This window comes from Erpetoichthys calabaricus, chromosome 2 (assembly GCF_900747795.2).
Source record: "Erpetoichthys calabaricus chromosome 2, fErpCal1.3, whole genome shotgun sequence".
Classification (NCBI taxonomy): Eukaryota; Metazoa; Chordata; class Cladistia; order Polypteriformes; family Polypteridae; genus Erpetoichthys; species Erpetoichthys calabaricus.
In genome coordinates this window covers 145,803,029-145,825,815 of record NC_041395.2, presented here as the reverse complement: position 1 = coordinate 145,825,815, position 22,787 = coordinate 145,803,029, and the positions used below count along the sequence as shown (strand labels likewise).

General features: G+C 35.6%; 1 protein-coding gene across 4 annotated transcripts in view; it reads left to right on the top strand.

The window, feature by feature from the left end:
• ect2 (epithelial cell transforming 2) overlaps positions 1–22,787 on the top strand; it is a 91,557-nt gene that overhangs the window by 29,946 nt on the left and 38,824 nt on the right. For all 4 annotated transcript variants that reach the window (XM_028794593.2, XM_028794592.2, XM_051923924.1 and 1 more), the window contains 10 exons: positions 265–395; positions 672–787; positions 990–1,052; positions 4,933–5,155; positions 6,957–7,096; positions 12,190–12,309; positions 14,661–14,729; positions 14,897–15,007; positions 20,893–20,989; positions 21,142–21,223. In XM_028794593.2, the coding sequence (XP_028650426.1) occupies positions 265–395; positions 672–787; positions 990–1,052; positions 4,933–5,155; positions 6,957–7,096; positions 12,190–12,309; positions 14,661–14,729; positions 14,897–15,007; positions 20,893–20,989; positions 21,142–21,223 (1,152 nt within the window). The remainder of the gene's footprint in view (positions 1–264; positions 396–671; positions 788–989; positions 1,053–4,932; positions 5,156–6,956; positions 7,097–12,189; positions 12,310–14,660; positions 14,730–14,896; positions 15,008–20,892; positions 20,990–21,141; positions 21,224–22,787) is intronic.

Genomic DNA, 22,787 nt, shown 5'->3' with positions numbered 1-22,787 from the left:
TAGAGTCTGCTTATTTAATCTGTTGAACAGATATTTGCTATATTCATTATTTATTAATTCGATAGTAAAATTATTATTTAAGGAATTCCAAAGCTTGCTCATTTCTTTCGTTTCTGTCAAAATGACAGAAAATGAATACAGTAATCCTGATTTATATTTTAACTTTTCTCTTAAATATATTAGTTTTTGACACCTAATAAGATGTTAATACACCTGGCATTTCAAATTAGTGATGCTATAATTTGGTTTGCTTTTATCCTGCAGAAATTTTTGTGCTGCTGATGAACGGTTTCGGACAGATTTTAAAGTGCCTCCTTTCCAAGACTGTATACTAAGCTTTCTTGGGTTTTCTGAAGAAGATAAAAAAAACATGGAGGAAATGACAGAAATGCAGGGTATATGCGATTATTTTTTGTTCTGCTTAAATTTTATTTCTTCATAAATTGTCAACTGTGAATGAAGTTGTAAAGCAATCAGTTTTTCTGGTTTATGTTGCATTAAAATTTTAATTTACTTGAGCTTTATTTCATCCTACTAGTTTACATTATATTTTTCCTTCAGTTGTTTATGATCTGCAATGTTTCTGTCCTGATTATTTATATTCCTGAGCGGAAGCTGACTCGAGGCGCTGAATAACTGATACTGATTTTTGTTTTCTGATATTTTAAAAGGTGGGAAATATTTGGAAGTAGGAGATGAAAGATGCACTCACTTAGTTGTTGAAGAAAATAACATAAAGGAGCTACCATTTCAAGTACCCAAAAAGTTGTATGTTGTTAAACAAGAGGTACAGTAAATGACTTTTTAAAACATTCCCATAATATGTTTAATTTTTATTGTATTGTATATACTAAGGAAAACAGTAGTACTAATGAACTGTCTTAGTGTTTTTTCATGCATTTTTCATTAAAACATTGTAGTTTTGTTTTCTTTTTTTTTTTCTTTTTTTTTTAAGAAAAATATTTAATCAATATATGTTTATTTTATAGTGGTTCTGGGGTAGTATACAGATGGATGCTAGAGCAGGTGAATCAATGTACTTCTATGAAAAGGTATGTGACTTTTTAAGACCATTTACAGTTTTTGTGTTCTGGTACTGCTGAATTTTGATGTTTTTAATGCAGTGAAACCTATGATATACATAAATGATCAAGTTTTATGTAACTGAGCCCTCTGCATTTTTGATGATGTAATTCTGATACCTTTTTTTGTTTTTGTAAGTCCCTTTTTTCTGTCCCACCTAGTTTTTGTTGTATACTGTTACCATTACACAAGTTGCTAACCTACACTGCTTTTGGCCCTAATCATTACATGCCTAGAAGTTCCTATAATGATGTTCCACCAGATTTCAGAAACCTAATATTGTCTAGAGTGGGGATGTCCCAAGAACAGATATTCTGGTACCAATTTGGTACCAAAGTTCCAAAAACCATAATAGTACCAGCTTTTTTACAGTATTAGTAGTACCAGTGAAGTCAGTACTGCACTCATGCGTGACGACAGGTAGACCAGTTACTTTGGAAAACACAAAAATACAGGGAAAAGCATGAGTAAAAACTTTATATAAAAATCGTTCATAGTTGTGATGCCACAACACTGCCTACACATGCGCTGAAAAGATAATGGCAGAAGTCATGTCTGAAAAATGCTTTTGTGTTTGTGCAGGAGAATTTCGCATGTGAGGGCAGTAATCGTATTTGTTATTTAAATAGAAAACAAAAATGCACAGACTCCCCTGATTGACACTTTACCCCATTATAGAATGTTTTTGTAACAGATTTGCACATTTTTGAGAGTGAAATAACATTACTGATCAAATAAGATGTAATTCTTTAACGTATTATTGTGCATTATTACGAAAAGCCGAACATGCAAAATTAATCACTTTAAATAGTGTCTTATACAGCCCAGATCTGTGAACAGAGCTTTGCATTTTCTGATTGTGATAAGCACTTCTACAGATGTCCACATGTAATTACTGAAGCCCGCAGTTAGCAGGACAAGCAAAAGAGAGTATACTTACAGTATGAATCTGCAAGCACTGAACTTGTGTCATTCATTTGGTTTTTGAAGGCACAAACTAATGCTCATTAGTATAACTCCTAAGCAAAATCACACATGTCATATTTGAATGGTATATTCAATAATGTAATGCTGTCTTACAGTTAAATTTATTAGATATACAGCAGTGGTTCCCAAACTTTTTTTTGGCCATAACCCACCTAGGCCTCTCTATAATCATGATGTCCCCCACTGTAACATATACCTTATTCTTATTATTACCTATTCAAAAAGTGCATTCGTACTCATGTGGAGGAAGCACATAATGTCATTAATTTGGTTTAAACGAGCTTCTAAAGAACATGGAAACAAAAGAGGGAAAGGATAGTTAAAGTACTGACAAAGAAATCACTAAGAAATTGTTTAAAACATTAATATAATATGAAGTAATATGAAAATACAGCAAATACAGTTTTGAAAACGTATATTAAGAGACGTGATATTCATAAACAAGGGGGCTCTGCCCCCTGCTCGCTTCGCTCGCCTACCCCCGGCGTTTTTCCGTCCGTACTATTATGCGGTGCATTGTGGACTACTGCGGACCGTGTAGTGTTTCCCGTTTCAGTTTGTATCTCGGTCAGTCGAGCTTTTGTTTTTGAAGCTTTTGAATTCCGGTCTTCATAATCTGTATCCTGCTGTCCATGTGTTTGGCCCCCTCGTTTTAACCTGTTTATGACGTTTTACTTTGCTTTCTACTCTGTCTTTCATTTCTGATCTCGCTTTATTCTGCTTTTGTTTCAATGACACTTGGTCCGTGGTGAATATATTTTCCCTTTTTCGACTAATAATTTTCAGTTGTTTGCGATACTGTGATGTTTATCGTACTGTTAATAATGCATCACTGTAATGTGATTCATGTATGCTGTATAGTTTGGACGTGTGAGGATGACGTATGTTTAATACGGAGCGTTCGCCCGTGTCACTCTGGGTCTCCCCACTGTTACTACGAAGCTCTTTCCGAACTATTATGCGGTGCATTGTGGAGCACTGCGGACTCTGTATTGTTTCCCGTTTCACTTCGAATCTCGTTTAGTCGAGCTCTTTGTTTTTGGAGCAGTGCCTGCCTGGTCTGCGGCATTTCAGACGCACGTTGTAGGTGCCTGCGTTCATTAATTATATCCAGGCAGGCGCGTGTTTGTATCTCGGTCACTCGAGCTGTCGTGTTCAATCCATGCCTGCTTTGCCTACGCAGTTTGAGATGCGCGTTGTAGGCGTCCACGTTCAGGTTTCAGACGCGTGTCCGTACCATCTCGGGTTTGATGTATGAACCTTTGTGGACTCCGTAGTGTGTCCCGTTTCACTCTGGGCGGGGCGTTGACTCCTCTTGTTTTACTATGTCTCCTCCTGCGCTTTCACCACGCATTAGTGCCACTCACAATATGGCGGCGACGCCTGCGCCTTCCGTATTATGTCGGTTTTTACCATGCTGTGTAGGCACCTTTGCCTTTTGTACTTTACCGCGCCTTCCGACACACGATTTAGGCGCCTGCACCTTCCGGGTCCGCCTCCGCTGTGTGGTGTGGACGTTTAACTGTCGTTGTTTCTGCCTTTATATTCTGTATCTCGGTGTGCATGTGTTTTTTTGAAGCTGTTGCATTCCAGTTTTCATCATCTGTAACCCGCTTTCCATGTGTTCGTCCCCGTTCTTTAATCCCTTTATAAAGTTTTACTTTGTTTCCTACTCTGTGTTTTATTTCTGACCTCGCTTTATCCTGCTTGTGGCATGTCAGACGGTTCGTAGTCTTTCTCGTTTTACTCTGGGCAGGGGGGCTTTGTTCTGTAACCTGCTGTGAATGTGTTTGTCCCTGTTCTTTAACCTCTTTATGATGTTTTACTTTGTTTCCTACTCTGACGGTTCGTAGTCTCTCCCGTTTTGCTCTGGTGTTTGCCGCTTTGTGTGGCGCCTGCGCACGTGCGTAGTCTCTCCCGTTTCACTCGGGGGGGGGGGGGGCACTTGCGCACTATGTCTTTTGCGTCCACGGGCAAGTCCCTGCGTCCATATCCGGTTTACCATTTAGTATCGTTTAGTAATATGGATATAAAATAACTTTAGTGACAGCTTTTTCTGTAATATTTTGATCATTTTATGTTTTTTATATTCTAAAATTTTATAATCATTGTTACAATTCACATTATTTTAATGGTAAAAACGATTTCTAAGTAGAAAAACCCAAGCTGGTTATAAAATCATAAATTAAAGGGTTCTTCACCATCCCTTCTATGTTTATATAAATATATAAATGTCTCTCTGTAAAAAATAAATAATTTTTAACAGTGAATTTGTTTTTTCATTTTATAAGTTGTTTAATGTACCTAAATTCTCGAGTTGCCCTCCTAAAAAAATCAAATTGCGCCCCACGTTGGGAATCACCGGTATATAGTAAGTAACAGCCTAAGTAAATGTCAAACTCTGAAACTGTGCACAAGCGTCAGCAATTACAAATGTGATCACTCACATAAAAAAACAATGTTGAAATTAAGTCTGTTTAATGGGAGTTCTTAAAGTTTAATTTCACACAGGAAGCTTCAAAGTTGGGACATATGTGAAAAATGGAGGAAACAAGGAAGGAAAATTAAAGCACCATGAGTTTCTGACATTAGAAATTTAAATTGATTTGACTCAGCCATTAAATATTACTCTTGAGTAATACTTTTCTGGGTTTGTTCGTCAGACATTCCAAGTTAAAAATTATACTTGGCCTAGATGTGAAAGATCGTGTTCACTTTCTGAAAATTCTCAGCTCTGCATATAATAAACTTAAACTTTATTTCACAACTGAATAAAGAGATGGGAATTCGATGATGAACTAATCTTTTCCTTTTATTACATGCTTTCTAAAATGGATTACTTTTTTTTTTTAACTTATGTAGCAAGAAAGTCCAACTTTGAAGAAATCTGTTTCTCTGTTATCATTGAACACACCTAATAGCAATCGTAAGAAGCGACGTCTACGGGACACTCTTGCCCAGTTAACGAAGGAAACTGAAATTTCTCCCTTTCCTCCACGGAAAAGGCCATCTGCTGAACACTCTTTGTCAATGGGATCTCTGTTGGATATTTCAAATACACCAGAGTCTGCAAAAGCTGGTGGAGGTACTTCTGTTTAGTAATATTTCCAGACTGAATGCTCTAATCTTTGTCAATATTTAATCGCTAACCAAGGAATTTATCAGATGATAATCTTGTCTGGCTTCATGTAACATGTATTATCAGAATGGGAAGGTTAGATCTAATATTCCAGGAGTTTTTCCATGGTAGTGCCACAACCAGTACACTTTGTTAACTTTGCTAAGCAAAATGAAATTTTAGATCTAATATTCCAGGAGTTTTTCCATGGTAGTGCCACAACCAGTACACTTTTTTAACTTTGCTAAGCAAATGAAATTTTAGGGATGTTTGACAGATCAGTTTTTAAATTATTAAAGCAAATACAGGTTGAGCATTCCTAATCCCAATTGATCCGAAATGAAAACTGCTGTTTTTCACATACTATGACAGCTGTAGGAGTTAATGGAAGGTAGAATAAATCGGTAGGTATGTTTCTGAAAATATGAATTGTAAAATATGCATTTGAAGTAAACAGTGTTGCACACCTCATTTAAATAAGGCAAACAGGATGTCTGTTAAATGGGTTTATAGCAAAATGCAACAGGAGGTGCAGATTTCAGTATTCAAAAAAACCCAAATCAGTAAATGTGCCTAATAGCAACAGCAGAACCATGAACGAGGCCACACAGCTTGCACCTTCTGACTGCACTTCTCAACAAATAACTAAACTAAGTTAACATTATTGACTAATTGGAAAGACAAACGTGCTCTGCCAGAATATAGCTGCCATGCTTTAATATGCGGTATACACATAGACTACAATGTTTATCTAAACTGTGTTTGCTGTTGTAATGCCATATAGTGATGCAGTAGTTAAAATGACAGAAAGACATCATAGCAGAGCGAAGCACTTTTCAAATGTGTGAAGCCAATAGCTGCAGTTTGTGTCTCCTGTTCTGTCCCTTCTGTTTTTTTTTTTTCTTTGCGTTCATTAGAATGTACAAATTAATCATTAATTTTTAGTTCCCTTCTGCTCAGGGGTTTAAAGTCCATAGATTGTAGAAATTCAGGCGGGTGATTTAGAAAGGTGCCAATTTTCCAAAATTGAAAATATATCCAAATTTTTCTGGTCCCAGGCATTTCAAATTAGCGATGATCAGCCTGTATTTGTATATGCATATGTAAGAAATTTTATTCACATAAACATTTCCTTTTGTTAATGTAAACTGGAGCATTTTTCTCTAGCTAACACAAACTGTCGCGTTACTTTATCATTTTTCCCAATGTATAGTAACTTTTGTAAGGTATTTATATTTGGATTGAAAGTGTATTGAGAGGGGAGGCAGAGGGGCTCCTAATAGTTATTTAAAATACTTTTCTATAGTTTTAGACTTTAAGTTATAAATAAATTTACTTTTGGTACTCAGTTTTCCTTTATGATGATCAGGTATGCTTGGATGATAGAACAAGTTGTACAGTATATAATATTTGTCTTAATAGTGTGTTTATCGGGGGTCTAAAATCAGAATTATGTTTGCATGGCAACTATGGTTTAAAGTTGTACTTTTAAGAACTTTGTTGTTTTGTTATCGTTTTTAAAAATACAGAAAGGAATGTAATGAGAAATGGTGAAGAGCTGTGTGGTTGTATAAGAGATGCATTTTTTATTTAAAAATTTCAGTCCATTGATAAAAACGTAATACATGAATTTTTAAACATTAATGATTCTAATTATGTGATTTTCCAAGTTAACTTCAAAATAACTGAAAGAAATTTTGCTTAAAACAATAATACATTTTGGAGAAAACAAGTGTTTAAGCTGTTTTAATTTAATTTTCTATTTCAGCTGATACCCCTCGATCATCTGCTAGGCCTTCTAAAAGTTCAGTTTCCATAACACAGAAACAGTCTGCCAGATGGCAGGTTGCAAAAGAGCTGTTCCAGACAGAGAGCAACTATGTGGACATTCTCACAACAGTTTTACAGGTATGCACCCTGTATTAACACAATGTAAATTTGCCCAATATAAATTTTAGAAAAGGTTAACTTTTTTAAGTTAACCTTTGTCATTTGTCATAAGAAAAATCAAGGACTAAACAAATTGGTTATCCACACAGCAAAAATTTAAATATATTGGCTAAAAAGTGAGTTTATTTAGCATTTTCATTATATTTCCATTAAAAAAAGTCTTACTGCTTTGTAAAGGTGCAGAATTATAATGTTTTTCTTTTTTTTAATTTTTATTGTAATCATTCCATACAAATAGATCTATTTATAACCAAACAAAATTGAAGACAAATCAAACCCCACCCCTGAGAAGGAGAGCTTAGCTAAAGGAGAATTGCTTAGGGCTTTTTAATAAGACAACAATAAGCAAAAGAAAGGGAGAAATAAATATATATGTAAATAAGAGATGGAGAAGGGAATTAAATGCGGTAATAGTTATTTCTCTTATTCTAAAATAATACTGATCAGATCCTGCCAGGATTTTAAAAGATTTTGTACAGATCCTCTAACTGAGAATTTGATTTTTTCCAATTTCAAATAATATAAAACATCAGTTTCCCACTGATTTATCAGAGGAGAGTTAGGATACTTCCAATTTAACAGAATAAGTCTGCATGCCAAGAGTGTAGTGAATGCAATCACCGTTTGCTTGACCTTCTCCACTTCAAGTCCATCTGGAAGAACACCGAACAGAGCTGTTAGTGGGTTAGGAGGGATTGTGACCCCAAGGCTGTCTGAAAGGCACTTAAAAATGTTGGTCCAAAATGATGTTAATTTGGTGCAGGCCCAGAACATGTGACCCAGTGAGGCAGGAGCTTGTGTTTCTCTTAACTAAGGAGTAAAGATTATTGCTGCACTATCAAAGAAAACTATTAAATAACAAGACTCTAATTTTAATTGTAAATGGTTTCAAATAGTGATGCTCCAATTGATTGACTTGGTTATGAGCGGACAGTTTTTCACCCCAAATAACTGGATCGGTGATCAGTAAATTAGATTAATTTCCTCAAAAAACTACTTATTTTTCATAACCTGCTTTTCCAAACTTTGTGGTTATTTAGTTGTTGTGCTCCTTCAAGCGAAATGTTACATTGCTTTAGAAATCACACATGTCATTTTATTGCCAGACTTCCTTTAAACAGAAAATAGACAGTCAGACTTTTGGAGAGAATTGGGCTGAAATGCTGTCTTTTAGATTAAAGAAAGTGAAGTAATAAATTGAGTAAAGGGAAACATTCTTTGTAAGGAGAGGAACGGCAGAGTGTAAGAAGAGAAAGGCATATCTTTGGCAGACATGAAAAGAGAATGAGTTGAAACCTTTTCATTTTGTCCTGTAATTAAAACAGACTCTCTGTGTCTGAGAGTGCAAGGTGAGTGAGCTTTTGTTTAGTACAGCAGCTCAGATTTTTCATTGCAGAAAGAACAAATAAAGAATTTGCCCTTGTTGCTTAGTAAGCAATTGACTTTTTAGCTTAAGAGCCAAATGAGTCTATTTTACATGTACATTTGTTAAGCATTTTAGGGTTAGTTTGGGTCCTGGAAAACCTTAGAACAGACCTATTCAAATGGTGGTCCATGGACCACATGCGACCCAGAAGCAACCTCCATATGGCCCAGCCCCTGGTCCCACCATTGCCCCAGACTGCAACTAAAATGAACACAAATGCGACCAAAAATAGGTTAGCTGATTATCATTTATACTTAGTTTGCCAGTGTCGAGTGAAACCATTGAAACTTTAAAATATTCTATTGTAACAGATGCAAAAGGGCATTTTTTTTTTTTTATTATTGAGCATGTGTGCCATTAATATATGTGTTGGTATGGGCTCCTCTTGCATTTCCCTGAGCTGCATAAAGGCTGGTTTATATCCCTCACCGGGTGCAAAGGGGTCACAGCAAAAATGTCAGAGGTGGAGAAAAGCGCGGGAAAATATTTCTAAGTACACAACGCTGCTATGGGGATGAATGTGAATTTCAATGAGAGGCTAGTTACACTTGTGCCAGAATAATGAACGAAGGGCTGAATATGAAGCAACCGGTCATCAAAACAAAAGGTAGGCATGCAAAACATTTGAAAATTCCTCTGCCCATTATATAGGGCAGAATAGCAAGTTGAATTATTGAATGTTTTGCGCATATAGAGCTAGAGTTCATTCTATGCATGGCTGCCTCACTTTTTTCTGAGATAATAATTCAACAATCCTTTTCCCACCATACCTTAGGAACTTTGAAAGAAATAGACTTTGAGATGGTTTTATATACTGTTGAGATGCTTCAAGACTGATCAGTATTTCTTCACGAATAGAAATGGGTGGGAGGTATGAAAAATTGTGTAGGTTTCTTTTAGCAAAATTTCTGTTTTGAAAGTAGTTCAAAAATGTTGTTGAGAAGTTAAATTTGAAGCATAATTGATCTTAAGATGCAAAAACATTGTCTTTTTACAGTCCTCTAAGTGTTTTAATCCCAGGTGATTGTCAGAGATTAAGTAATATGTAGATTTAGGACGATTGAAAATGGTGATATCATGTAGAAGAGCAACATATAAAAGCTTCTTTGCCTTGAAGTGCATCCTGCATTGTTTTCATATTACAAGTGATTGATGCACAATTGGATTATTGGTATACTGATGACGATAAGTATTTACTGGGGCACAAAGCGGAACATACAAAGAAGTACAGCAATATTTAATCCCCATTGTAGACCAGAATTGTGTATATTTATCAATTTGTGTCAATTTTCAGGTCTTTGTAGTTTGTATATTTGCAGCCCAGTAATAAAACAGATAGGTGTGCCATGCCACCTTATTTGGGTCTATGTAGAGTTGTCCTTTGAATGTATGGATGTCTCGAATTCCAGATAAAAAAACTGAGTCTAGTTCTTAAAGAATGATTTGTTAGTGTATATAGGGGTACTTTGAAATCAAAAAAGAAGCTTGAGAAGGATGTTCATCTTGACAGTATGGATTTGTCCTACTAATGTGAGATGGATTGTACACCATCTTTTCACATCTTTTTTTTTTTTTTTCTTCATGCCGATAGCAATATTGTGTCGAAAAAGATCTTTTATTTACTTGTGAGGTTTATCCCTAGATATTTAAACTGATAAAATGAATGATGGATGTCTAGTGTAGTGTAGTAGTAGTAGTGTGCTGGAGGGTTCACTGGAAAAGGCATACTTTTTATTTAAATTGATTTATAGTCCCGATATCTTTTGAAATTCTGCTAGTGCATTAAGGACTAATTTTTTTGGGTCTGGTATGTACAATTCATTTCATCTGTGTATAGGTATATTTTTTGTTAGAGTCCTTTAAATTCATTTACCTCTAATGTATTTCAATAATGAATGGCCAATGTTTCAATGGCAGTTGCAAAAAGCAATGGTGTTAGAGGACATCCTTGTAAAATACCACATTCTAGTCTGAAGTAGTTTAAAGTCATTTTGGTAATACTGACTGTGGCTTCTGGACTGGTATAATATAAATATAATGTAACCTCATTTATATCTGTGTTTAAAATGTAGTCGCCCTGCCTGGAGTTGTATAAATAGTGCATAACTGTGCTATTACCCTGGTTTAATGGAGTGAGCTTCAATGTCATTTTTTGTAAGGGGTCAGCAATTTAAAATAGGCCATGTGTCTGAGTTCATACAGTTATGTGTTTTTATTAGGTTTATGTAATTTTGCTGTGGATATTTAGAACCTTTCCCGTGTTAAGTAAATTGCTTCTGCTCTGTAATTGTAGTTTGCCAAGCATTGTTTTTTTTTTTTTTTTGTGTATGCTCTTGTGGTAGTGAATACATGAAAGCTTCGCTTCTGCTGCCTCCTTATCTTTTCACTGATATATTATTCATGCAGAGGTGTACTTGTCATTGAAGTAAACAAATGAAACCGATGTTGCACAAATTGGGGTTACGTGAAACTTTCGCAGAAGAAACCTCATAATATTATTGATTTTTCTAATTAGTGGGTTATTGAACCTTTATCAGTCTTTTATGTGACTATAAACATGCTGATTTCCTTTAAAAAGCTTTTATCTGTTCTGTGTGCTGCCATGTAATGTCATTGCCTGTCTGTCTCATTAAGATACACTTTATGTACCAAAGGGAAGGACATTTGGATGTGTGTTTTTAAAGGAAATGACAAATGGTAGGCAATAAGAAATAAAAAAAACATGTACAGAAACACTCTCACATTTGCAAAATGCACCAAAGATCTGGTTTATCAGCAATGATTTTGTTTTACTTTTACACAGTCAAATTCAATTCCTGGAGTTACAGGTTTTACAACCAGGTCTGTGTATAACCATTTTAGAACAGTGCAAACCTTCCATTGCAATTTAATTTTAGCCTGAAAACATGTATATTTCTAGTATGTTTCTATTATAAAACTTTCTGTTCTTTCATTTGAGTAAGGGAAAATGTAGTGTTCCAAAATTTAATTTTGATTTCTTAATATTTGATTTTTGAACTTGCAAAAGTAAATAAAATTAGATGTTACACTGTTCATTTCCTGCAATAAAACATTGACGGGTACAGTGCAATTTAATTTTCTTGTTTAAAATTGTGAACATTGGAAGTAATGCCCACGACTTGCTTGTATTCTAAGTATGTAACATTGTACCTTCTAATTATTTAATTACAGTTAACATGTAATACAGTGTCTGTTCTTTGTGAAAGTTGTGTGGACCTATTTGTAGTTAAAAATGTAATAGTTACAACAGATCAGTATTCTATGAAGGTTGTGTATTTTAAAATTGATAAATGGAATTGCTGTTCAACACTTTTTGACTTGCATGGTAATATGTGATTTGTTTTTTAATAAAGTTCTGTTACTCAGTTTGTTTAATGCAAATAAAAAAAATGTCTCCCACCAAGATTCTGCTACACAAGAAATTGTGCAACACTTTTATTTGCACAAAATGAATTTTGTAGGTTTTTCAGTTCAATTCGCTCTTCAAAAAATTAAGAACTCATTTAAAAATATGATTGTTTACTGTATATTATAATATACTGTTTAGAATGTTTGTTAAAACTTACCTTTTTTTGTAAATGTTTTAATTGTATTTATGTTATAGTTATTTAAAGATCCATTAGAGAAGGAAGGGCAGCTTGGTGGACCAATACTTGCACCAGAAGAAATAAAGACAATATTTGGCAGCATTCCAGACATATTTGATGTACACACTAGAATAAAGGTAATATACAATTTTGTTTCATAGCTTGTGAAAATAGTTTAATGCATAAATGAAATGTTGTTTACTACTTCCTTTAAGCATGGTAAGCATATTTTAAGATAGACTGACTGTGTTTAAAATTTTTTACTTAGAAAGGCCATTTTTAATGTAGTTTATTTGGTCATGTTTTATATACTAAGATGTACAAAAAACATTTTCAGTTTTTTTTTTTTTTTTTTAATTTCCAGGTTGACATATTTGCCAAATTGCACTGAAGGAAAGTTTAAAAGTTGATGTCTGTCTTAGGCAGTTTTAAAGATGACACTTTTTAAAAATCAGAAAGTATATTTACAGGGTCAGAAGCATGCACCTCTTAAATTGGACTGATATCATAAACATTGGGGTGCAAGGGGAAAAATAGACAACATTAATAATAACACTCATTGAAAGACACTGTAGGCTACATTGGAATTTGTATTTTTCATTTTTTATTTCTAGGAAATATTTATGCAGAATTTGTAATAATAAAAATTTTGATGTACATTTTTTTTTTTTTTTTTTTTGCTTGTGTTTCTGGTGCTTCATTTTTCATAATATAAACACAGCTCAACAATAGCATAATAATATTAAAAAAAAAAACTCCAGGTAAATTTGCATAGGAAACACAACAAAGTTAAACTATCAACATGAAAGGTTGACTCTAACTTTTGGCTAGAATGTATTGCTAAAGACTGATTTTTGTGCATGATCAAAATACAGTGTCTTCCAAACAAGATTACATTAAAACTAGCATTAATATTTGGCAAATACCATACTCCATTGCTCACTACCATGCATGAATCATGTTTCATTGTTTAAAGATTTCTAGGCTATTCAGTTTATTTCAGCGAACTAAGCTAAGCTTATATGTTTATGAGGCTGCTTTGGTAAGATAATTTTGCTGTCACCATCACTCTAGGCTACCAGATATGCTGAAAAGTCTGTTCAGATCCGCCTTTAAAAGTAAACTGTATAATGTAAATGACTGCTCAGTTACCTTATTGTCTGTTCATAAAAACCCATGTCTGAATCTGCTAGTTAGTTCTAACAAGGGGGCTTCGTCCCCTGCTCGCTTCGCTCGCCTACCCCCGGCGTTTTCAACCTGTGCCCGCTGGGCAGCCATAGTTTCAGACGCACGTTGTAAGAGCTTGCGTTGTTTTGAACCCGTGCTTGCCCTGCTTCTGCGGTTTGAGACGCGCGTTGTAGGCGTATATCCGTCAGTCGAGCTCGTTCGGTTTGAACCCGTGCCTGCTTTGCCTTCGCAGTTTCAGACGGTGGGTTGCGTTCGGCGTTTTGTACGATCCCAAGCAGCACATTACTCCTAACTTCACTGCGCAGTAGTGTCACGCACAATATGGCGGTGACGTCTGCGCCTTCACTACGCATTAGTGCCACTCACAATATGGCGGCAACGCCTGCGCCTTCTGTATTATGTCGGGTTTTACCATGCTGTGTAGGCGCCTTTGCCTTTCGTACTTTCCCGCGCCTTCCGACGCGCGATGTAGGCGTCTACACCTTCCGGGTCTGCCTCCGCTGTGTGGTGTGGACGTTTAACTGTCGTTTTTTCTGCCTTTATATTCTGTATCTTGCTGTGCATGTGTTTCGTGCCTAGGTTTTTTTGAAGTTGTTGTATTCCAGTTTTCATCATCTGTAACCTGCTCTCCATGTGTTTGGCCCCGTTCTTTAACCTCTTTATGACGTTTTACTTTGTTTCCTACTCTGTCTTTTATTTCTGACCTCGCTTTATCCTGCTTGCGGCATGTCAGACGGTTCGTAGTCTCTCCCGTTTCGCTCTGGGGGGGGGGGGGGGGGGGGGGGGGGGTGGCTTTGTGTGGCGCCTGCGCACGTTCGTAGTCTCTCCCGTTTCACTCTGGGGAAGGGGGGCTTTGTGTGGCGCCTGCACACTATGTCTCCTGCGTCCACGGGCAGGTCCCTGCGTCCATATCTGGTTTACCATTCTCGATTAGTAATATGGATATGGATGGTTCTCTAAGATTTTCTAAAATGGTTAACTGTGGAGGATGGCTTGGGGTCTTTGCTATTCTACCGCAGCATGTGTTTTAAGTCCAGAAGAGAAGGCAGCTTGGCACCAGTAAACTTCTCTGCTGACATCATTACCCATTGCATTCGTTTTGCAGTCTTTAACTAAGCAGGCGCCATTCCAGGATTTTATAGAAAATTGAATTGCAAAGAAATGAGTAATAGTAATTTGATCATTAATGTACCAAAATGTGAGTTTTTTTCTTTAGCAGTTTTGTGTTTTGTGTTGTATTGTGTTTTTCTATTTGTTTTTTTTTCTTCTAACTAGTCTTCACTTTCTTTTTTTATTATAGAATGAACTTCAAGAACTTCTAATGAGTTGGTCAGAAAATAAAAGTATTGGTGAAATCTTCCTAAAATATGTAAGAAAGTATTAATGTATCTTTGTTTATGAAACAGGCCATTATATAACGTGAATTTTAAATAATCTAGGACAAGTGAAGTCATAAGTATTCATTTGCCGAAGTAAAATTAAAAAGACAAACTCTTAATTAAATTTTTTTTTTTTTCCATTTTTGTCCCCCAATAGTCCAAGGATTTGATAAAGGCATATCCACCTTTTGTCAATTTCTTTGAAATGAGCAAAGAGACAATTGTCAAGTGTGAAAAACAGAAGCCACGGTTCCATGCTTTCTTGAAGGTATGTTATTTTACAGTATATTATTCTGTTTTTTTTCCTCCTATTTACTTTACATTTACAGTTTTATTTATAGTAAATATAACTTTCAGTATGCAGCGTAACAAGATTTAAGGAAATTATTTTCTGATAAAGTTCACATCTGGAAGTGAAAATTGAAATGGAGTATATGGACTTTATCAATATTTAATAATGCATTTTTTGATTTTGTTTTTGATTGTATGTCACGCTTCCAGTTTCAGTGTACAAATATGTAACTATGTAGACAACAAATGTCAGTCTTCAAAAAAATAATACAATTTTTTCTTTTAAAGTGATGGTTACTAAATTTGTTACTGTATATGCAAAGAACAGCATAAATAAAATAAGTATTTTAAAGTAAGTGGTATAATCTATTATTGCAAATATTATATTTTTGCTCATTATGTAAGGGCCCAATGTGATAGATAGTAATTACAAATATATATTTTATCGTGAAAGTGTCCACAATAGATAGTCTAGCATCATAGGATTTTTTATTTATTTATTTATTTTTTATTGGTGGACAACTTAATCATACAAATGCATAAATATTGTTCTTGAGCTTACTAACCTTATACATGTACACCTTGCAAAATTATCCCTGGAATCCTTAACAAGGCGTGCTGAACACTGCTAAGACAAGTCTCAAGGGCCGAACACAGATAGCTTAACAGTGGCTGACAACAACCCTGATCTCAGTTGTTTCCCACTGCAATGGCTTGAACAGTTTCTACCAGGTCCTAGCTACCTAAAAAGGATTTCACTGTACTGTATACCATAAGAAAGACCGTGACCCTACTCCCTTTATGATCACTGGACCACTTTCTGCTCCTAATTCTCTACATCTGAAATGATTTAACCTGAGTGTGCATGCTGATTATGTTACTGAACCTTTGATTACTTTAAAGATCCAAAAGATTACTTGTAGGTGTAAATGTGGATTATTAAGAGACAGCGGCTTCCACCTTAACCTGATTATGTGTGTACCAATAAACACACTGATGGATCATACTTTATTCTTTGTTAGTTAGTATTGCCTCATTTTCTTTTTATATTTTTTTCTTTTTTCTTCATCTTCTAAAGCACTTTGAGCTACATCATTTGTATGAAAATGTGCTATATAAATAAACATTGTTGCTGGCTATTTTTAGAGGTGGCTAGATTCTGTTCATCAGTGACAAGTATTTTTTTTTTTGTTTTTTTTTTTAACTTCAACTTCTTGGATTGTTTTCTTTTCTGCAACCCAGCTTTATTGTTGTCAAGCGGTGCTTAAATGTCAGCACATGATTTTGCTTACTACATCTGTTATTTTACGATTGTGTGTTATTAAATTCAGGGCAAGTAGATGTCTTTGATTATTGTCACTTTTACCTTATTAAGGAAATAGTTCAGAATTACTACTACTGAAATACCGTAGTTCAGTAATTCATGCCAGCTTCGAGAGTGTGATGTTGTCCCTAGTCAGCTGTGAGCTGCAATTGTTTTAACTTGTTGTGTCACACGTTTGAATAAGGGAGTTAGAAATGATAGCAATATTAATCTTTAATAAAGCCTCATGCATACGTAATCACATAAAGAAACAAAGGGTTTGCATTCATTCTCAAATACAGTAATCCCTCACCTATCACGGGGGTTACGTTCCAGAGCCCCCCGCGATAGGTGAAAATCCGCGAAGTAGCAACCTATATTTATTTTATTATTTATACATATTTTAAGGCTTTATAAACCCTTCCCACACTCTTATAAACCTTTCTCACTCTCTTGTTAACCTTTCCCACACTCTTATAAACACGTCCTATGCTCTTAAACACTTTCTACATTCTTAAACACCGCAGACCAACACTGCACACTGCACGCAGCGATCAGACGTCAATGTGTCTGCACTCGCTTTGTGAAGGGGGGCAGCTGAACTCACGCTGAGCAGAAATGGACTTTGTGCTGCTTCTGCCAAAATGCCTGCTTGTCGCTCTGCGCATTCGGAAGGAGGAGGAATGTGTGTGTGGTTTTGTGAGGGCTGAACGGACGTTCGCTCAAACCCCCCTCCCCGGAGGCGCAGTTCGCATTGTCAAGGGGGTGGGGAGCTGAATGAGCGCTAAGGAGAAGTGGACTTTGTGCTGGCTTTGTGCTGCTTGTTGCTCTGCCTGTCAATAATTTAAAAGCCTGTACATCACCAATTTTCCTGTCTCACTGTCTTGTCTTGCATGAAGTTAAAATGTTTTATAATAGTGAGATGTTACTCATATCCTTAGCCCGACATCCACATATATGTGTTAACAAAGTGTGTTTTATAAGTTTACATGTGTTTAAAGCATGTGGGATGGGTATTTTAAGGCTTAAACTATAAAAATGTTTATTTATATGGTCTTTCTATATCGCAGATTTTCTCCTGTTGCTGATGGGTCTGGAACATAACTTCCGCAATAGGCGGGCAATCACTTGTATTTAAAAACCCGCGAAGTCGTGAATCCGCGAAAAGTGAACCGCGAAATAGCGAGGGATTACTGTCTATTAGACAGAGCTGGAATTATTTGGTGAACCATCCACCCATTAGTTTTTTAATCACCTTATCTGTATCCTGTGGTTGACTTGCAAAGGTAACAGAGCTGCTCCATATGCACTTACCAAAGTAACATTTGCCAGATATTCATGTGGTTCATCTCATAATGATTTGAAACATGATGCAAATCTCTATAATGGTAAGACTTGTAATATGTTAACTAAAAGTGTATAAACACAGATATGCAGTTTGCAGTGCTTCTAAACCAACATACAGTAGTTCGTTGTAGAAAAGTAGGTGACAAACACTAAATATTTGCTGTTTTTTTTTTTTTTTTGGTTTTTGAGCCGGAGTACCATTATTTGATATTACTACTAAAGCATGACAAAATCAATGAAAGTACATATGACACCTAGTTGAAATGTACTGTGATAAAAACTGGGCCGGGTTCAAATAATGGAAGGTTTATGAATCACAATTACTTCTAAAGTTGCAAAACACAAGCACAAATAACAGGTTCTCACTTCTCACAATACTCTCTTTTCTCACCACTTCTCTGCCCTCCTCCAGTCGAGTGTTACATCATGTCCTCCTAGCTCTGACTAGCCTGGATAAGCGAGTACAGTCTCTTTTATTAAGGACTCGGGTGTCACTGCCCAAAGGAAGTACAGTAATCCCTCCTCGATCGCGGGGGTTGCGTTCCACAACCCCCCGCGAAAGGTGAAAATCCGCAAAGTAGAAACCATATGTTTATATGGTTATTTTTATATTGGCATGCTTGGGTCACAGATTTGCACAGAAACACAGGAAGTTGTAGAGAGACAGGAACTTTATTCAAACACTGCAAACAAACATTTGTCTCTTTTTCAAAAGTTTAAACTGTGCTCCATGACAAGACAGAGATGACAGTTCCGTCTCACAATTAAAAGAATGCAAACATATCTTCCTCTTCAAAGGAGTGCACGTCAGGAGCAGAGAATGTCAGAGAGAGAGAGAGAGAAAAGCAAACAAATCAATAGGGCTGTTTGGTTTTTAAGTATGCGAAGCACCGCCGTATAAAGCAGTTGCAATGAAGGCAGCAGCTCACACCTCCTCCGTCAGGAGCAGAGAATGTCAGAGAGAGAGATAAAAACAAACAATCAAAAATCAAGCCCTTCAAGCTTTTAAGTATGCGAAGCACCGTGCAGCATGTCGCTTCACGAAGCAGCTGCACGGAAGGGAGCAACGTGAAGGTAATCTTGTAGCATTTTCAGACGAGCGTCCGTATTGTCTAGGTGTGCAAACAGCCCCCCTGCTCACACCCCCTCCGTCAGGAGCAGAGAATGTCAGAGCGAGAGAGAGAGAGAAAAGTAAGTTGGGTAGCTTCTCCGCCATCTGCCAATAGCATCCCTTGTATGAAATCAACTGGGCAAATCAACTGAGGAAGCTTGTACCAGAAATTAAAAGACCCATTGTCTGCAGAAATCCGCGAACCAGCAAAAAATCCACAATATATATTTAAATATACTTACATATAAAATCCGCGATAGAGTGAAGCCGCGAAAGGCGAAGCACGATATAGCGAGGGATTACTGTACTTCCAGTTTATATAGAAGTCCCACATTTTAGAGATCACATCTCCCTGCAGCGTCCCCTTGTGGCACCCATAGACCCCAGCAGGGCTGTGCTGCTGGAGTACAACTCCCGGCATTTTCTTCTGGTTCCTGAATTGGTGCTGATACAGGAGGCTGCTACTATGTAGTATCTGGGGGGAATAAACTTCCCCCAGGGACAGTCCTTCCCTGTTTTCTTCTGTCATGGCCAGGGAAGGTATAAAGTCCATGTCCGGTAGGGATGCCTGTCCATTTATTTGGGGCCTCCTGTCCGGATAAGGGATCTTCTGGACTCCTGACTGGGCCACTCATCCATCTTGTGCCTCCTACATTACAAAGGTTAGTGGGATGCTACTCCAGTTAGGAGTAATTTCTGCAGGTACAGTCAGCCCAGTTCAGTGGTTAATTCTGGATTAGTACATAGAATAAGCAAGAACATAGTCTAATAACTCGTGAGAGACTCCTTGAAAATAAAGACTGTTTTATAAGAATTCTGGAAGAATTCATTGAGTTCTGAGATTTGATTTACAAAAGTAATCTGCTCATATTATGAAATAAAAATATGTAAGTCAGTTGTGTCTTTTAGCAACAAATTCAGACCCTGCTTTAAGTTGGCAGATTCATTGAGTGGATGGATAGATAGAAAACATTTCTTTAGTTAAATACATACATTTTTGGATAGTAGTCAGTTTTGAATATCCAGAATTAACTCTGCTTTTAGGGTCTGATGCAAACACAAAGTTGTGATTTTTTGCAACTTTATATTCTCTACTGTATGAATTTTAATGCCTATATGTAATAAGTGGCTAGAAAAATGTTGGTCAGACATGCAAATAAGAATTTGTTGTTACTACTACTGCTACATAAAGTATAGCTTCGTAAATAAATGCATAAATTGTATATACCCAAATAGATTAAATATTTTAAGTATGTTCTGTAATGAAAAAAAAATCTGATTAATTACAGTATATTTCATAACAGTTAATATTTCTCACCGGCTGAACTTTGCCTATGCAGAAAGGTGCTGATTGATCACCTCATTAGATCAAATACAAAAAGAATGTGTACCTATATAGGTATTTATTAAATTAGGTTTTAGTAATTACCTGTGTTCATAAGGTAATAAGTACTTAATACAAATAGTTTAAAATACTCAGTGCACCGCACCCTAAGTAAACAGCCAGCCCTCTGTACAAATTGACAATATTTCTTTATTTTCATCTTTAAGCCAAAACGAGTATCTCAAAATAAAAACTACTTGAGATAAGTGACCAAACTTAAATAGAAGTGGTCAAAAACTTCAAAAAACTTACCTGAAACAAAACTAAAAATAAAAGATTAAATCAAAATAGTATAGAAATCAAAAATAAAATTGAACAAAAATAACTTGCTCTTGGAACATAATTATACTTGTACAAAAATCACTGTTCAATTCTTGTTAAATGTTTGATTAGCTTATTTATAAAGTGTCTGTCTTTTTAAAATAATTGATGCAAACATTTAGTGGAGCAAGTCTACGAAATTGTTTAATACCAAATTCATAATGTTTAAGATCTGTGAATCTAAAACATTCAAGCAATTAATTGAAAATAATGATTTGATATGCCTATGGAAATGTGGTTTTATTGTTTTGATTACTGCTGTCTCTTCATAGTTGTTCTTTCTTTTCATGTTTATTGTTAGTGTAAATCTTTGAAAATATTTTAATTATGTTTTTAAAGTATTTTATATTGCTTTTTGTTAGTGTATTGTTAAAACAACCTTGATGCTAATTTTAGATTAACCAGGCCAAACCTGAATGTGGGCGACAGACCTTGGCTGAGTTGCTTATACGTCCTGTTCAGAGACTACCAAGCATTGGTCTTCTTCTAAATGGTAATGTAATTGTTTTTTATTTCTAAAATATAAATTTTTTTATTGCATCCAGATTTTACTATAAATGTAATGTTGTAGCACAAATTTTCAAGTTAATAAGATTTGAATTGTGGTATGGAGTTTCATTATTTCTGCTTTACTTTTTTTGTTAGATATCAAGAAGCATACTGCGGATGACAATCCTGATAAAGTAACTTTAGAGAAAGCTAATGAATCCCTTAAAGAAGTAATGACGTAAGCATTTTTGTGGATTTTTATTTTTTTAAGTAAATTTCTTTTTTTTTTTTTTTTTACTTTTGAGGTATCTAAAAGTTTACTGAGTATTAACATTAAACAATGTAATTTAAGCATGAGACACATTTTAACATTGTATTTTATTGTATTATTGTAAAATAGGTTTTTGTTCTCAGTTTTGGCCTTCAACGGATAAATATCTTTCAAGTCAAACTTTTTTTTTTTTTTTTTGATCACTTGAAATTACATTCTAAAGCAAGTATATTTTATACATTTTTAAAAATAGCTTGTTGTTATGTTTTATAATGGAGGTGAAGGGATACCAGAGTTCCAGTGTGATGAGAAGCCTTAAAATTTACCAAATACGTCCATTTTTCAAGCCAACAATGTTATTGAATATTGATCCACGCCTTGAGATTACACACACATCAAAACAGTGTATCAATATAATTCTAATAAGAAAAAAAGCAAACCACTGTTGCTAGATTTGGCCATTTTTAAAGGAGACCTGGTGTGGACTTCACTTTGCCAAGTTCGTCTTACTCTGCAGCATCTTTCAGGGCCAGGCATATGGATTCACCTCGGAAAGTCCTCGCCAAGCGCTTTAATTGACATTCAATGTTGATGCCTAGATGTGAATTACTGTCTCAGTTCCGTAGACTACTAGATGATGATAATGAAAAAAGTCACATGATTGCATATATTCTTTCACTGTATGTTAGCATTTTCCTTTACTTTGTAAGGATGCTGCCTGCAGTAGTTAAATTGATAAAGCATGTGTGCTTCAGTGAGAGTGAGAATTGTGACACAGCTAAAGCCTGTCCTAGCAGGCATTGAACGCAAGGAAGGGAAAACACCTGAATAATAATGTTCTATTAAATATCAATAAAGTTCTAATAATAATAACTTCAGCATTGTCTAATAATTGCTTTCCTCAATATCTTCCATTCATTGATCTATTTATCTTTTTTCACCACTAAAGGCACAATAATAATAATTATAATAAAAAAGTGATCCATCTATTTCCTAACCCACTGATCCAGGGTAGGGTCGAAGGTCAGCTGAAACTTATCTCAGCAAGCAACAGATGCAGGGCAGGAACAACACCCAGACAGGGCACCAGTTCATCAAAGGGACGAAAACACACAACTAAGTTTAATCAGGTTAAAGTTTAGTAAGTTCAGTAAAAATGTTTTGGCATAGGCAGAGTGAACTGTCATTCTTGTCTCACAGTGCCAACTTTTACATGGAGTCTGTGTTTTCTCCCCACGTATTTAAGGATTGATTTGACATCAGTATCAGTAAATTTACTTATTCAAAAACGATGAGCTCAGTTTTTATTTTTATATCCTCCGCAAGAGTGAACTCCTCATGCATTTAAAAAAATTGTTTTGTAGCACTTCAGTCTGTTATATTGTACATTCTGCTGTCATTTACTGAGTGTGTGGTGGGTTGTGGTTTTTTTTTTTTTCCCCCTCTTCCTTTGACCATGCTTATGTAAGACATGCCATGGAATAGGTGAGTTGGCCCTTTAAAAAAAAAAAATAACTTTTGTTAAAAAAAA